Source organism: Buteo buteo, chromosome 24 (genome assembly GCF_964188355.1).
Source record: "Buteo buteo chromosome 24, bButBut1.hap1.1, whole genome shotgun sequence".
Classification (NCBI taxonomy): domain Eukaryota; kingdom Metazoa; phylum Chordata; class Aves; order Accipitriformes; family Accipitridae; genus Buteo; species Buteo buteo.
In genome coordinates, this window is record NC_134194.1 from 6,639,047 (window position 1) to 6,655,641 (window position 16,595).

The 16,595-nt window shown below is 49.4% G+C and overlaps 2 protein-coding genes across 3 annotated transcripts; one reads left to right on the forward strand and one right to left on the reverse strand.

The window, feature by feature from the left end:
* Positions 1–7,437: 7,437 nt before the first annotated feature.
* Positions 7,438–12,063, forward strand: SQSTM1 (sequestosome 1). 2 transcript variants are annotated; one of them, XM_075056688.1, is made up of 8 exons: positions 7,438–7,692; positions 7,885–7,980; positions 8,793–9,022; positions 9,143–9,299; positions 9,777–9,866; positions 10,387–10,631; positions 10,888–11,095; positions 11,752–12,063. In XM_075056688.1, exons 1-8 carry the CDS (start codon positions 7,515–7,517, stop codon positions 11,907–11,909), a joined length of 1,362 nt encoding a protein of 453 aa, XP_074912789.1. In that variant the 5' UTR covers positions 7,438–7,514; the 3' UTR covers positions 11,910–12,063. The 2 variants fall into 2 exon arrangements, with proteins under 2 accessions (XP_074912789.1, XP_074912790.1); XM_075056689.1 differs by lacking the exon at positions 9,777–9,866.
* A 48-nt stretch (positions 12,064–12,111) lies between these two features.
* MRNIP (MRN complex interacting protein) lies at positions 12,112–16,577 on the reverse strand. Its single transcript, XM_075056690.1, has 7 exons — positions 16,354–16,577; positions 16,218–16,277; positions 15,877–15,974; positions 14,608–14,677; positions 14,164–14,300; positions 13,797–13,899; positions 12,112–13,283 (listed from the first exon to the last, which is right to left on the reverse strand). The coding sequence occupies exons 1-7, from the start codon at positions 16,432–16,434 to the stop codon at positions 12,678–12,680; spliced, it is 1,155 nt and encodes a 384-aa protein (XP_074912791.1). The 5' UTR covers positions 16,435–16,577; the 3' UTR covers positions 12,112–12,677.
* Positions 16,578–16,595: the final 18 nt, after the last annotated feature.

Consider the following 16,595-nt stretch of genomic DNA (forward strand, 5'->3'; position numbering starts at 1 on the left):
TGAGTAATTGTGTGTGTGAGTGTGTGTGTGAGAGAGAGAGAGTGTGTGTGAGTGTATGTGTGTGTGAGTGTGAGCGTGTGTGTGTGTGAGTGCGTGTGTGAGTGTGTGTGTGTGAGTGTGAGCGTGTGTGAGCACGCACGTGTGTGTGCCTGTGAGTGTGTGTGCATGAGAGTGTGTGAGAGTGTGTGAGTGTGAGCGCGAGCACGTGTCTGAGTGTATATGTGTGTGTGAGTGTGAGCGCAAGCATGCGTGTGTGTGTGCCTGTGAGTGTGTGTGAGAGAGTGTGAGTGTGTGAGTGCGTGAGAGAGTGTGTGTGTGTGTGAGAGTGTGTGAGAGTTTGTGTGTGAATGTGAGCGTGAGCATGTGTGTGAGTGTGTGACAGAGTGTGTGTGTGGATGAGAGAGTGTGTGTGAGAGAGTGTGAGAGTGTGTGTGTGGGAGAGTGCATGTATGAGAATGTGTGTGTGTGTGAGTGTCAGCATGTGTGTGTGTGAGAGTGTGTGAGAGTGTGAGTGTGAGCGCGTGTGTGTGAGTGTGTGCGTGTGTGTGAGTGTGAGCGCATTTGTGAGTGAGTGTGTGTGTGAGTGTGTGTTTGAGTGTGTGTGCATGAGAAAGTGTGTGTGAGTGTGTGTGTGAGTGTGTGTGAGAGTGTGTGCCTGTGAATGTGTGTGTATGAGTGTGTGTGTGAGAGAGTGTGAGTGTGAGTATGTGTGTGAGCATGTGTGTGTGACTGTGTGTGTGCATGTGTGAGTGTGTGTGTGTAAGAGTGAGTGTGTGTGTGACTGCGTGTGAGAATCTGTGCACACACGTGCACATTCATGGGTTACATATATAAATACACACACCTATACACTTGGCTTATTCCTATAGATGTATATACATGCATACTTGTGCACTCGCATATGTCCGTACAAAGGTACATATATATCTATGGGTGCCTCCATGGGTCTATGCATGTGTGTGTGTGTGCATGCCTGTCTCCGTACATCCGTGTGTGTGTGTGTGCACACATGTACACACCTGCGTCCATATGACTCGGTGGGCGAGTCCATATGTCTCTGTGTGTGCGTGCACCTATATGTCTGTGTGTGTGTGTGTGTGTGCGTGCACTTGGGTCCATATGTCTGTGTGGGTGTGCGCGCGTGCACCTGTGGGTGTGCACGGGGTGTGCGCGTGGACCTTTGCACGGGGCAGCCCCCTGGGCCGTGCGGCGCAGATTCGCTGCCGTTTCCGCAGGAGCGTTTCATCTCGGTTAAGGGAACGGCCCCTGATGTTTATGGAGGGAAAATCGATGCCGGATGAATATCGCAAACGGAAGCTGCTGCCCGGGAGGACACCATCGCTCTTCCAAAGGACCTGGCCTTCAGGGGTTACGGCCTCAAGCTGCTCGCCCAGGCGAAGGACAGAAGAAATCAGATTTAAAAATGATTTTGCTTGGGTTTTCTTCTGTTAGTGGGTCTATCTTTATTGCACTGCAGACCGGGAGGAGCTGTGCAGCGAGGTCGGGTTTGAAACGCTGAGATTACGTACGTGCCTCTATCGCCCGAACTTGCTTCTGTGGTTGTTCGCGAGGTCAAACGGGAGGCGGCAGCTCGTGTGCCCCGTACGTGGGTACATAATTCCTCCGGCGAAAGTTGTCATCTTCCATTCTCCAGAGCTCTTTTAGTGAGTAAATACTTCGCAGACGTGTAAATATTGTAGGACTGGCTTCCAGCGATCAGTCTGTTGTTTGAAATGTTTGGATCAATTAGAGAGTAATGTAAAGCGAAGCGCACGCCCGTGCCAGAGGCAGGAGCGGCGATGCAGGCGCTGGGCGATGCTCGGCCGCAGCCTCGGAGCCGGCCGGGCTCCGTGGGCACGTCTCCTCCGGGCAGCCCTCCAACCGACGTGGGAATCGTTCCAAAATGGGGAAATCTGGCAAACGGTTCCTCAGGGCTTCGTTCTGTTTCCTTCTGGAAAGGCGAAGGGTGGAGGGATGGGTGCAGGGGCCGCCTCGAGGTGCTCTGGGTGACAGCGTGTGCCTCGTTGAAAGCCGTACGTGCGTACGAGGAAAAGCGCGGATTGCCCATTTCTGCGGGAGATGGTCTTGCCTACTTGCGTCCTTAGGCTCTTCTCTAGTTTACAAAATAAACCACATTTTTCAAATCTTGAAATGGCCTCTCCCGGTGACGAGAAGATCCGGGATGGAAATCGGCAGAGGGAGCCCTTTGGACGGCACAAAAAGTTTCTGCCTTCGCTGCCAGAAGCCAGCGAGAGGTTGTGGGGCCCCAGCGCAGACCGTTGCTCACAGCGGGCATGTCCCTCAGTAGGGAAATGTGCTGAACATCACTCTTGGGAGTATTAAAAAAAAAAAAAAAAAAAAAAAAGGAGGCCAGATCCGTGCTTCCTCACCTGAATTTTGCAAGGCGTTGCCCAAGTGACCGTCACCTGCAGAACATGAGCCAGCAGCAGGTCCCGTCTCCCAGAGCAGTTGAGCCCTTGAGCGCTCGATCGGCTCCGCAGAGAGTGGCCACGTCCCCAGGCTCGGACCCCCAACCCAGCACAGCCACCCGTAACTCGCTCCTCGGCTGCAGATAAAGCCTCAACCACACCAGCAATAGCATTTTCACCATTAGAGCGAAGAAAACAAGCCCCAGAAGCTCTGTCCCACCTAGCCTCTTTGCTTTCTCGCTTTAAACCTACGTGTTAAACCCAGGAGCCAGCAGAGGATTCACAGGAATTAGTGGCAAAAACCCTCCAGAGGTGGCAGACAAGTAAAAGCTGCTTGTGGGAAAGGCGTGTGAAATCCTACTGCCATTAAAGAGTTGAGAGAAATAACATGACACATTTTAGTGCATTAGATGATGGCTGTTTATTTTCAGAAGTGCAAAATGCTCCTACCGCTCAGGATATGTGGTGTGTCTGGAGCAGAAGAGAACAGAATAACATTAATAATTTCTCCAGGACAATTAATTAGACTCTTTCTCAAGGATAAAGCTTAATCTGATTTCTGCTGTTATACTTTGTCTTCATAAAAGTCTGAAGAAATGAATGAGTTTATACCACCCTCGCATCACAAAAACCTTGGGCTCTCTTGGAAAAAAATGAGGCACTAAGCGAAATTGCCAGCACTTGGGATTTTTATACCAGAACTGCAAAGTTCCCTTTTATTCTTAAAGTTCCTCCCTCTAACCCGGTTTTGGCTTTTATTCTGTTTTTAACAAGCAAGTTTTGAGCCTTGGTCCCTTTGCAGAGCAAAGTTTAAAATATGAACTGCAGAGACTCAAAACCCCAGCAGCAAATAAACAGAGTGAAGATGGTTTTTTAAGGTGATCTCATGATCTTTGAACAGTTGATGTTGGCAATACTGAGCACGCTGCAGAAATGAGGACCTTCCACGGAAAGCGCTCCAATAGCAATCCACAGGTCCTGAGGCCATTACAAATATTAGAAAGAAAAAACATTTATTAGGTCTAGATGTAAAATGTAATCCAGATTTATAGCTGATTTTATCAAGCTCTCTAAAGAGCTTGGCTCTGGACTTTGGCCCATCTGTGAGCAGGTCAGGCTCGATCCTTCCCGGGCTGCTTTAAGCAAAGAACCATTGCTGGTTTTCTCATAAACCAAAGTAACTTCATTTTCTATGTGTTTTATAGGTCACTGTATTCAAACATCACCAGGACTTGTTTCACTGCAGTGCGACTATTTCCAAATTCTCTTTAGCCACGAGAGATGAGTATCACAACAGGGTGCTTACCTTCGATGTGTTGACATGATGTTTTAATTCAGGGCAAAAGCTACAAGTCAGGTCCTCAAAGCAACACTCACCCCAAGCAATTCGTGCAGGTTGCAAAAAGTTCCTTTTCACCTTTGGGAACACAAAATCCTTACGTATTCGCACGACACCCATAGCGTGCTTGTACTTTGTGCCTGCTCTCCACCCATTTTTCCCTATCTGCTCCTCTGTCTCAATGAAAAAACTGCCCCAGAGTTTTTTACCCTTAAAAATTTCACATCACATCTATGAGCAATGGTGCCGAGCCTGTGTAAACACCTGACGTGGCAGAGCTAACCTTCAGGAAAGCTCAACCTCAGAAATGAGACAGCAAAAAAGAACACAACGCACTCGGCTTTCCCTTCTGCCTGTGCTGTTGAGGAAGGAGGGTTTCTGCTTCGGAGGCGGTGAACAGTGTTTTCACTGGGCTGGAGGAGGAGGGAAACCATCACGGGACCAGGCTGAGTCACCAGCATCTGACCCGATGCATCCGGAGGATCCTGCACCTCTCCAGAAACCTCTGGAAGGAGCGTGTGGCAGGGTGTTGACCGCGGTAGCCGGTCCAGCCCCACGAGCGCCCACCCGCTGTGGCTCCGCGCCGTCCCTCCGTCACCGTGCTAGAGCCGGGGGGTGCTTCCCAAACCTGCCCCTCTTCACCGGGAGTGCCAGGGCAGTGATGGGGACCTCAGGCTGGCGCGATGATCTGGGGAGGAATTCCCTCTGGAAAATCATCATCAGCCTCTGTTGTGGTTTGCAAGCAAGGAAAAGACTGGACAGTGTCATCCCCCCCCCCCCCAGCTTCATCCTGCCAGGACTTTACCGCAAACATGAAAAGTTTGGACATAAGGAGCGTTTCTAGTGATTGTGCCCCCAGAGCAAGAATCTCACCAAATATTTTTAAACACTTCCCAGCAGAATGTGGGTGTAGAGAGAAAGCAGAGCACTGCTGGGATGCTAATTGCTCCTTTTTGAGCCTTTCCTCTGTAACTTTGAAATTTTAGACTCAAACAGCTTTTTTTTTTCCCCATCCCCTTTGCTGCTCCTTTGCTACATCCATCCGTGAAGCTGGCTGCTCATCAGCTAGGGCTGACAAACCACTTTTTGGGCAAGGGTTGCTGTAATGCTATGGGATTCCTAAAGAACCATAAGAAAACATCCACGCAGCCAGTGCTTCACGCCGAGAATGCCAAAACCCGGGGGAAACAGAGGGAAAAACATCTCGAATTAATATATGTGGGAATACAGCACAGCTTCTGACATGGCCTCTCCAGGGGGCTGAGAAACTGCCGGGAGGTCCGTCCCAGGGCTGGGGGCAATAGGAAATGCTGGGAGAGTGAGGTCCGAGGTCTGCGCCGGAGAAGGGCTTGCTGGGAGGAAATCCCCGACCTTGAGGAGGAGGAGGAGGAGACGACGGCTCACTGAGTCACCCCTGTCCCGTGGTCGGTGAGCTAAACAACCAGCAGGCTGGTGAAAGTCTTGTTTTCCTTATGTTTTGTAAAGTGCATGATGTCACGACCAGAAAGCTGAGCGTGACTCAGCACGCCCCACCAGGAGAAGGGAGATTCCCTCTGGCTTTTGGCCCCTTCCATATTTGCCAGCTGGATGAAAGTTCACACAGAGGAAAACTCAGATTTCTGCTTTTAATTTGGTGCTTCGCCTGATAATTATAAATGCATCAATTAATCTGGGGACACAACTGTCTTGAAAAGACCTGGCAACTCGAGGACAACCCACTGTGCCTCAAACACCCAGGCAGTGAGGGAGAAGGGAATAAGGAATTGGTCCCATCTGGGTCGGCAGCAACTCAGTGCCTAAGGAATGAATGTTCTGGGGCTGGGTCCCAAAATACAAGTCTCTGGCCCTATAAATGAGACCAAAAGTGGCTGTCAGGGTCCCTCAGAAATAGGACACTAGATGGACATGCTGGTGGTGCTGCTTGGCAAGGCAGATTCAACATTGGCAGAGTGTCCCGTACTGCATGCCTTGCTACCGCTGGTCCCTCTTCTGATTTTATGGAGAAAAAAAATAATCCAATGATGTCAAGTCAGCAACTTTCACCGACATTTTCAAAATAAGGGTATTCACAGCAAAGAGGCAAAAGGGAAGGTGAGTGCAATACGCCTTTGCTGTGGGCCCAAACCTTTCAATGTCTCGTGCCGTAAAAGCTGGTGAATCACTCCCTGCACAGCATCACTCATGCTTAAACCTGAATCTGCTTATGTTTAAACTTTAACTCATCACTTCATGGTGGAATATTTGCCGTGTCATACCTGGAAATCGAAATTCCTAGAAAACTTCTAAAGTTAAAAAGGGCAATCCTGTCCTCTGTAAATACTATTTTCTACATATGCCAAAAATGAATCTATACGGAAGGGCAAGTGTTTTAACATATGTACTTTAGGTTCAGAAATAAACTACCTCCCCAATGTGGAAATTAAAACTTACCCTTCTCTTGATTGCAGAAGGTGATAAATCATGACACAGTTTCTCCTAAGTTTTTATTATCTTAAACCAAGAAATATGTCACTAAGAGACAGAGTGGTCAGGCCCTTGGGTAAGAGGGAATTAACACCAACGAGGAACCTAATAATCATTGATCCATCTTTATTTAATCACACTTGGACGGCGCAGACAGCATGTTCTGCCAGCTGGACTCTCCTGTGGCCAGATTAAGCGGCCTGTCAACTGTATCTGATCTGCAAAAAAATATTGCTGCCAACCAACTTGGAAAGCCCCCAGACCATCCTCCTTAATGTCAGTTGTGTTTATACCAGGATCTTTATTTTTAGCCCCCTCTTCCGAAACACCGGGTTCAGGGAAGAGCATTAGCTGAAGAGTTATTTATTCCCACCACGCTGAGCATCCAAACCCCTCCGACGGGAGCGGGGCAGGCGCACGGCTCCCCACCTCCGTCACCCGGCCGGGTTGGCCCCGCTCGCCCCGATGCAGAAGATGGAGGCGACGGGCAGGAGCGGGATGGCCGAGTGCCACGTTAGCATGTGCTCTGGCTAATGCTGGTGCCTGCTGCCAGGCAGCGATGGGACCAGTTCATCCGGGGGCTGTCCCGGGGTGCACAGCACACCCCCGGTCGTTCTTTCCCCACCAGTGGGTCCTGGAGGCCATGCGGCCACCCAGAAGGTACCGACGCCGCACTCGCTCCCTGCTGACCAAGCACCGGTGATGCTTTTGTGATCAGCACGGCCCTGACCCCCCCAAACCGCCCCGCTCCCCATCACTGCCCCCACCGCCGTTTGGGGATGCAAGCCCGGGAAACGGAGAAAACAGAAACCAGCAGGGCAGGGAGCCGAACAGCGGGCATTTGCAAGTATTCATGGATTTTATTTTATTTTTTTTTTTCTGGCTGCAGGCGACATATCGATGAGCACGCCCCGCAGAAAACGAAAGCCGTAACGGGCGCTGGGAACGGACGGGACCCCGGCCCGCAGCCGGGACCCCCGGGGAGCCAGAACCGGGGGGGCGGAGCCTGGCTCCAAGGAGGCGGAGCCTAGAGCTCGGGGCGGAGCCTAGAACTCGGGGGGGCGGGGCCTATAAGCCGTGGGGCGGAGCCAGCAACGGGGAGCCCCGCGCTTCGACGCGGGGCTCGGGGGCGGTGCCTGTGGCTCGGGGGCGGGGCGAACGCGTCGCCGGCCCCTCCCCGCGGCGCTATAAGGCGGCGGCGCAGAGCGCGCCTCCCGCCCCGCCGCCCAGCCCGCCGCCGTCCCGGCCGGCTCCCCGACGGCAATTCCTGCTGCGCCACAGCCATGGCGGCGCTGACGGTGAAAGCCTACCTGCTGGGCAAGGAGGAGGCGGCCCGCGAGATCCGCCGCTTCTCCCTCCCGCCGCCCGCCCGCTACCAAGCCATCCACGACCGGGTCGCCGAGCTTTTCCAGGGGCTGCTGCGGGCCGGGCCGCCGCCCGCCTTCCGCATGCACTACAAGGGTGAGTGGGGGGGGCTGGGGGGGGAACGTCCGCGGAGCCGGGTCGTCCCCGCTCCGGTGGAGGGCCGGGCCCCGAGACCGGTGCCCTGGGGGGTGGGAAGGCCGCAGGGCAGGGGGCTGCACCCCCCCCCCCCCCGGGCTCCCCGCCGTGACACCTGAGCGGGCACCTAATCCTGCGCTTCACCCTCCCTAGATGAAGACGGGGACCTGATTGCTTTTTCCACCGACGAGGAGCTGGAGATGGCGATGCCTTACGTGCAGGATGGCGTCTTTCGTGTTTACGTCAAAGGTAACGCTGCACGGGCTGCGCGCTGGCTTGGCAGGCCTCCGAAAACGGGAGAAGCAAACCCTGGCCCTTCGCCTTGTGTTCAAGGGCCTGGTGTAACCTGCAGCCGTCAGGGTGGGGGGGGAGGTTAAATAAAGGGCAGGGTGATATGCCAGAATATAAATCCTCCCTGCTGAGGTAGGTAAACACATCACAAGTTTCCTTGTAGCCCTGGCATCTCAGCTGGCCCAATGCGAGCCGCTCTTGTCATGCTGGCTCCCTGGCAATGCTAGCCTGGCACCGGTGTCTTTAATATTCACAATAGTACGTTAGGAAGTCTTAATTCCAGCAATTCCAGTTTATTCAGTGCATAGTTGCTCCCTAGTCCCTTCTGGGTGGGTACCTGCAGAGCTTTATCTGCAGTCCATCTATTGAGTCACAGGAGCCAGCGGCTGTTGTCCCTGTTCTCATCTGTTATGCCTCCTGGCATTTCTTCGTAACTCCCTCTCCAGAAACATTTTGTTCTTGCAGTGCTTAGGAAGGTAGGATGAGAAGCCAAATGGGGTAGTGCAGTACTAATCGAAAATAAACACGCCAAGAGACTGTTAAGGCATGCTCAGTTTGAGGAGCAGGTATCTTTGCAAAACCCCTTCGTACTGGGTTTAAGTTCTCTTACATGCCTCCAGCTTGTGTTTGGCAGCCAGTGTAAAAATAAACTCATCTAGTAAGTCAATACTGCTCTGACAAGGGCTGTTTGTGCTTCCTTCTCCTCTGCCTCATTTCCAGCCTTTAAATAGTAACCTCATTCTTGATGCAAAGTTTCCTTTCCTTAATAGAGAAGAAGGAGTGCAAGCGGGAACATCGCTCGCAATGCAGCCAGGAGCCTCCCCGTGACATGGTGCACCCCAATGTGATCTGTGATGGCTGTGAAGGACCGGTGGTGGGTGCCAGGTTCAAGTGCACTGTCTGTCCAGACTATGACCTGTGCAGCACCTGTGAGGGTAAAGGCATCCACAAGGAGCACAACATGGTGATGTTTCAAAGTCCACTGCTCAATCCATTTGAGGTGAGCAAAATTTATGGAGGGGAACTAATGAATGGGATATTCTCAAATTTAAGTCATAAGTTTCAGTTACTCGGAATCTGGCTGTGTGAACAGTCACATGATGAACATTGCCCTTTACAGTGGCTGCCTCGAGGACGCTGGCTCCGTAAAATGCGGCATGGTGTTCCACCGTTCCCATGGATGCACTGCTGGGGATATCCTGGCCCTGCAGCTCCATGCCAAAACTCTGAACAAGCCCAAGCCAGTGCTGCAGCGTCCAGTCCACCCACTGCGGAAGGTAAGAGGAGATGCCCTGGTAAACAAGGGAGTGGTGGAGCCAGACTAGCTAAGGTTCTGCACCACAGGGTAGAATCTGGGTGGAAAAATAGACATGGGAACTAATCTAATCTGCTTGAAATAATTAGCACCTTTCAGCACAGAGTGGGATTATTTTAAGGCATGCTTGGGCCCATGCAGTCGATGAGGATGCAGAGAGAGTATCTGGAACCAAACCAAGCTGAGCTGTTAGGTTAAGCATGTCACTACTCTACTCCAGATCTGCCTTTCAGCATGGCTAATGAGCCTTAACAATGCTAATGCCACTGATTCTCTGTTCCAGAGGTAGCTCAGAGTTAGGTTTTTGTCTCTATACTGCCTTTGTTGTGTGGTGTATGTAAGTGACAGGAAACAACCACCAAGATCTCATGGGGATACACTCTGTAGGTGCTCTTTCCCTCTGAGCTTCTATATGTGCTAACAGAAATTGTTTTTCTAGAAGCTTCTACTAACAGCCAGCCTCAGGACCCCAATGTCACCTTCTTAAAGAATGTTGGGGAGAGTGTTGCAGCTTTTCTGAGCCCCCTGGGTAAGTGACTTTGTTATCTGAATCCCTGAGACCAGCTTAAAGGTCCTCTTAACAGGAGCAGCGTTCAGCTGTTGTGACTGGTACTGGAACTACCTCATGCTACTAAGCCTTGAAGGCTTAATTTATTCCTGGTACTAATAACGCCTAGGCTTAGAACAGCCACTTGGTACCTTCTCAGAGCCCTCTCTTCTGGGAGGAAATGAGGAAAGATTTCATTAACATGTCACCACTGTAACACTAATTTTAAGTTAGTGGTGACTCAGGATTTTGCTTGGCTTATGTGGACATAGATAACTTCTGCCCTGACCTTCTAAATGTACGGCTTGTCTATCTAGAGGAGGATGACTATTTGGTACTTAACTAATCTTTGTTTAAATGATTTAATTCCTGCATGTTATACAGCAAACTGTAGGCTTACAGAAACCTTAACGCATTTAGACCAGGATTGATCTATGCTCATTTAGGACTGTGCTTTGGAAAAATCTCTGTAAGACTTTCTCCATCTCAAATGCACTTCTAGGTATTGAAGTTGATATTGATGTGGAACATGGAGGACAGAGAAGCAAAGTGACTCCTGCTTCAAACAATCAAGAGAAGAACAATGCCGAGTCAAGCAGCAGTACTCTTAACCAGAATGTTCAGACCAAACCAGACTGGAATAACACAGATTCTGCTACAGAAGTAAATGCTGTTGCAGAGCAGATACAAGACATGGTGATAGATTCTGTGCCCGCACAAATGGAAGATGGCAGCTTCCAGTCCCAGGTACAGGAACTATGACACTAATTTAATAATGCTTGCTGAGGCTTTACTAAAAGGAAGATAATAATTTAGCATGCATTGTGGGATTCAATAGCAGATTAAGTGATATACAGCACCTTTGCTCTAGCTTTACAGGCTTACAGCAAAGGTGGTGCGACTTGTGGTGGGTGTAACCCTTTGTTGTAAAGGCACGTAGTAGGAGCATGCATTCTACCTGGAAAGCGCTACAGCACCTGGACCTTTTTTCTTCCCATTTCAGGAACACAGCGAGTCCAGCAGTTCATCAGGGGGTGATGAGGACTGGACCCACTTATCTTCCAAAGAAGTGGATCCTTCCACAGGTGAACTGCAGTCTCTGCAAATGCCAGAGACAGAGGGTCCCAACTCCCTGGATATATCTCAGGATCCTCCCCAACCAGGACCTACAGGACTGCGAGAAGCTGCACTCTACCCACATCTCCCACCAGGTATGAGAATGTGTGCAGGTTTCATAGCTGAGAGCAGTTTTCACTCAGGAACTGCCAACTTGCCTGACATAAGCAGATCTGCTTTTAGGGATGGTAGAAACTAAGGTCACATAAATTACAGCTAAACTTGACCATAACTTTGTTAGCGGGTATAGCAGCTCTTGCACCCTGTTAGAGGTGGTTAGGTGGTTCTCCTCTTGAATGTGGGTAGCCAAGTCTTAACAAGACTTCTGGCCTTGGACTAATATGCCACTTGAGCAACATGAAAAAAGGTGGTATCCTAAATCATGTCCTTGCTATGTACTTTTCAAGGGAGCCTTTCAATGCAGGACACAGACTAGTACATCCTGTGGCTTTTAGACAGCATTCTTTTGGTGGGGGCCAGTAACAGTATACAAGGCCACTTAACTGAGATCAGCAGCAGAGGGTCCTACAGCAAGGCCAGCTGAGTCTGACTCAGCAGTTTTCTTGGCTGGTTATGTATCTTTTATCTCAAACATCTGCCTTCCTGGGAGACAAAAGAGAGCATGTCTTCTAGCATCTAATCAGCTATGCTGGATTTACTAGGATTAGTGCTACCTACTGTGTGTTATTGGAGCCTTGGCTGGTTTGCCAATTCCATGAAATATTTTAACTTTAAACTATTCTCTTAACAGAAGCAGACCCTCGCCTCATTGAATCTCTGTCCCAGATGCTCTCTATGGGCTTCTCTGATGAGGGTGGATGGCTCACTCGACTCCTGCAGACAAAAAACTGCGACATTGGGGCAGCACTAGATGCCATCCAGTATTCCAAGCAGCCACCTCACTTGTAGTAGTCTGTGTAACAGAAAGCACTTTCCTTCTACCTGAAAGCAGACAATGCAGAACAACTCACTCAGTGGTTCATCTTTCTTCCTGCTAAGGGTTTCTGTCTTGTGTTCCTAAGTGCTTGTAGAATGGAGGAAAAATAAATACTACTTCCTGTGATGAGTGTCTGAGTTTTAAGTATCACAGCTGTACTATTGTTTACTGTAACTTAGTTAAAAGAGCAGAGGGACTAGGCTAAGAGCATGTGATGTCATCAAGCAGCCCAGGACTGTAGGTCTGCCTTTTTGCACATACATCGGTATAGCCTTCAAGGCTATACTTCTGAATAGGACTCAAATGGTTTGCTGGCTCTGAAGCCTGCTCTCCAGCTCTGGAAGAAAGGGTTGCCATGGGAGATCTAAACAAAGAGTACAGGGGAAAAGAGCTGTAGTTTGTAATGGGGAGCTAATCACAGAATTTAATGGTACTGGCCAGGAATCCTTGGAGCCTGGGAGCTTACACCCCCACCCCCCCCAGCTGACCTACTTCCATTCTTGTAGCTGATGAAGTTGCTAGACAACACTGTGTAACCCTAGTACTTGCCCACTGCAACAGTCTCTTCCACCCTTATTAACCACCCCCCCACCAGAGCCATAAACAAAGTAAACAAACAGCTTTAATAATGCAGTTCTGTAAGGCTTAGAGTAAAGCTACCTTGAGCTCAAAATCTTGCCTCAGTAATCAACATACCAAAGACATTAGAGAGACAAACATGAAAGCAATGCCTGAACTTCTCAGAGATCATCATCAAACTCATCACCTGTGCAGAAGAGGGGTGTACAAGAAACATTGCTAGGCTTTGGCCCAGTGTTACAGTTAACAAAGGTGTTTGCCCTCCTTGTGCTATCCAAACAGTGCCTTCCTGCAGTGGTCTCTGTGGCAGCAGATCCCACCCTTATCAATTGGTTTTGAGGTTCTTTGAACAACACCTCCTCCTCAACTGAGCAACTGGTGCTGGGTACCACAGTGCCAGGCAGTTTCGAGGCAAGCTGCTCAGTGCTAGCAACACGCTTTTTAAATTGAAAACCTGTACCTGGAAGTAGAGTTCTTCCAGCCTGTTCTGAGCATCTACTGGCCATACCAGCATCTGCTGCAGCAGTGCTGTGTAGCACCAACCTTCCACTGCCCTCCTGTGGTGACAAGGTGACCCTGGCAGCATTTTTGCTATAGGGGTCAGACCATGAGAGAAATTTTTCCCACTTTGAGGGTTTGGTACAAGCAGTTGGGGTTTGTGTATTCTCCTCAGGCACTACAGACTCACAGTCAGCAGGAACCATACTCTCTCCAGAAACAGCATCTCCATCATCTTGGTCAGGCACTGCTACTAAACATGCCTTGCGCTGTAAGAAGAAAGAGAGCTTGGTTGTAAAGCCAGCATGCACAGCCAAGCTGCACAGAAGCAGGCAAAGAAAGAGCAGTCAGGTCCTTCAAATGTACCCAGATGCCCACCAGCCCTCTGAGGCAGAGCTGAGGCTGATGCTCTGGGTGGGCCTGTGAACTCTGGGCTGTGAAGACTCAGGCCAACTTCACTGGCACTGCAGGTAATCACAGTAGCCTTAATGATTGCATACTACACAAGTGCCACTGCTCAGTAAGGCAAAGCAGCATAGATTGCAGCTGTGCTGATGGAGGAATCCGGCTCAACCACTCAGCCTACACAAGGTGGCATTGTTTTTGCCTGACTAAAACCTGGCAGAGAGAAACTCCTGACACAATTTTCTTCTCCTCCCCAGTCATTCAAATAGAAGAGCAGAGGAAGACTCATAAAAATTCAAAATTATGATGACACAAAAGAGGTCAGGAGAACACCGTTTTGTTTTACTGGTAGGAAGCGTCTTCTACAACTAAAATACCTCAGTGGTTTTAGGCTTTTTGGCTTGGTAGGCAAGCTGGAAAACTCCATTTTCTTCTGCATACTCCTGAACATCACTGGAGAGGAAGCTCTTCTGGTGTTTTCTGGCCAAGAAAACCATCCACAAAGAGGACAGATTAGCTCTACTGTGAATTTTTTTCACAAACCACCATAAATGTTCATAAAATGCATGGTTCTAGCAATAAGAGAAGTTCTACCCCCAAATACCAAATCCCTGCTCAGCTCAGGTCATACATTGCAACCTGTACTTTGTTCAGCTATCAGAGATGAGCTACCTCCCACTCCTCCAAACCAGATGTCACCATTCCCAGGCAGGAATTACAAAAAAACAAAAGTTCTTTCTGTACCTTTGTTCTTCCATAGTGTTCTTCCTCCGGGAACAGAACTTCTGCCTTTCTGTACTTGCCGCCTCCTCCCCATCTTCCTGATCTTCGCTGTCCTTGTCCAGATATTTACTCCAGCGACTGACTTCTGCCCTTCCCTCCTACAACATTGGAGAATTACTGAAAACAGCAAAATACAAGGTTCACATTTTTGGCATTGTTAGGTATGTGCTGAATGCCTCAAATCACAAGGCAGTTTAGGACATGTTCCTGTATTGTGTTCCCAGGTTCAGTATCTCAGTGGAGCAGAGCATTTCTGTATACATCTCATGCTCTCTGTGCTGGAGCCTCTCTGATTATATACACTATTTCAGCTGTCTGAACCCATATAAAGGGATCACTGATTTCACTTTGATTCACCTAGGTCAGTATGGGTTAGTATTTACCTCAGCTTTGTAGGTATCTTACCTGTTGGACCAAACTGTCTTCATGCTGGGCTGCTATAATTTTGCCGTCATTTACAGAGTCTTTTACGCACCTAAAATAGAGGTTTAAACTAGAGTTTCTGGAGCATACTTCTGTCTGCTGATTTTTAATTTTCAAATCACCTAGTCATAGCACAAGGGATTGGATAGAAAGCATGCATAGGAACACCGGATAGGAGGCATGTCAGAAAAAGAAAAGGATCTATAGAAAAGCAGATGTCAAATGAAGGATTTGTCAGATTTATTGCCCAAATACTTCAAAAAACGTACTTAGAGGGCAGCCCTCCTTTCTTTAAAAATAGAGTAGCAAGTTTGATCTAAAGCTGCTAATCATTAAATGATAAATTCTAGTTGATCATAACTAGGGATATAACAGCGTGTCTTTAGGACAACGGCTTAAACCCACTAATTATATCCCAAGCAACCAAGGAAAAAGGGAAGTTATTTCACAATGTTTTGAATTTCACAATGTTCTCAGAACAGAAATAGCAAAGTTTTTGATAAAGTGAACAAAGAATGACTTTTCTTCCAAAAGCTTAACCCTGAACCACTGCATATACGCAACTAAGTTATCTAACTAGCTTTGACTGATTTCTGAAAATAACCTTGAGTAGAAAGGAAGCTGGACCAGTTCAAGACCAGTTCAAGATCAGGCGATCTGTAAACAGATTCAGGAATGAAATAAACAGGAAAGTGCTACTCAGATTTTCCAGCCCAGCAGGAATTACACCCAAATGTTTGCACTAAACAAGTCTTTTTATCAAAAGCAGCAGCAATTACTCAACAGATCCACAGTGTGAAACCCCTGAATGCCAACAGTTAGATAGCAACAGCTTAGAGTGGAGGATGTTTTCTCTCTGAGGATGCACCTCTGCACTGCTTGTCAGTCTGTAAGATGGATAGACATCTCCACAGTCAGCTCATCAAACAGTAAATAAGAAAGACCAATTAAAAAAAAATCAAATGCTATTGCATATATTTTAATGGGTAAAGGCCTGACCAACACACACTATTGATCAACTGAAGTTATCTGAAAAAATTCCTTGTCGAAAGAAACACGCCAGGACACCAAAACCAACAAATAGCTTGTTCCTATGAGATGACGACAAAACTGGCACGTGTCACGGCTTTACAACAGGACAGAAAACCCTCCTGTGAGCTCAAATTAGATAACAGACACCCAATGTATGAAGACATGCATCAGCTGTAGCACATCAAAAGAAACGAGCAGATAAAACATTAAAGACTCTACCGAGATGTCCAACTAATTGCTTCCTCTGCCTCACCCTGCAGCAAGTTCAATTTCTGGACATGAAGCCTACAGTCCAGGCCAGATCCTTGGCCATAAACCTGCAAAAAAAAAATTAACAAAAACAAGGCTTAGGAAGCAGCCAGAAGGAAACAGCACAAAGTGAGGCTCCACCCCAGGTAATGTAAAAGTGCTAACTAAAGTTAGCACGTATGGCTTGCGATGTCTGGGTAGGGCAAGCTGCCACCCTGTGCTCCCCACTGCCACCCTACAGGGCTCTCCGCCATCACGCTGGGCTTCCCATTGCCACCGCACAGGCCTCCCCCCCCGGCCCGGCCCGTCACCTTCTGCACCGCCTGCCGCTGGCCGCACACGCTGCAGCTCCACTTGCCGCTCCGCTTGGCCTAGGAGGGGGCAGAGGAGGTCGGTCAGTCACGGCCCGCGGCCCGCTCCCCGCTGCCCGGCCCGGCCTGCACCCACCTGCTGCACCTGGAAGAGGCGGCAGGAGCAGCACCGCAGCGCCCAGAACCGCGGCGCCATCCCGCCGCCCGCCATCGCCATGGCAACGCGCGCCTTCCGGCCACGTGACACTCCCGCCACCAGCGAGTCGCCCGCTCTGCCCTCGAGTCCGCCGAGCTCCTCCCCACCCGGTGCCGTGCATTGGCTGGGAGGGTGGTGGAAGGGGGGTGCGTGTGTGTATAACAGAAGTGACCTTCTTCCAG

Bases quoted from the DNA above. Each gene is read 5' to 3' on its own strand.
- SQSTM1 (XM_075056688.1), top strand. From the start codon at position 7,515: ATGGCGGCGCTGACGGTGAAAGCCTACCTGCTGGGCAAGGAGGAGGCG. The intron at 7,693-7,884 runs GTGAGTGGGGGG...CACCCTCCCTAG, and splicing joins CTTCCGCATGCACTACAAGG to ATGAAGACGGGGACCTGATT. The intron at 10,632-10,887 runs GTACAGGAACTA...TTCCCATTTCAG, and splicing joins ATGGCAGCTTCCAGTCCCAG to GAACACAGCGAGTCCAGCAG.
- MRNIP (XM_075056690.1), bottom strand. From the start codon at position 16,434: ATGGCGATGGCGGGCGGCGGGATGGCGCCGCGGTTCTGGGCGCTGCGG. The intron at 16,278-16,353 runs GTGGGTGCAGGC...GCCCCCTCCTAG, and splicing joins GCCTCTTCCAGGTGCAGCAG to GCCAAGCGGAGCGGCAAGTG. The intron at 14,301-14,607 runs GTAAGATACCTA...CCAATGTTGTAG, and splicing joins AAGACAGTTTGGTCCAACAG to GAGGGAAGGGCAGAAGTCAG.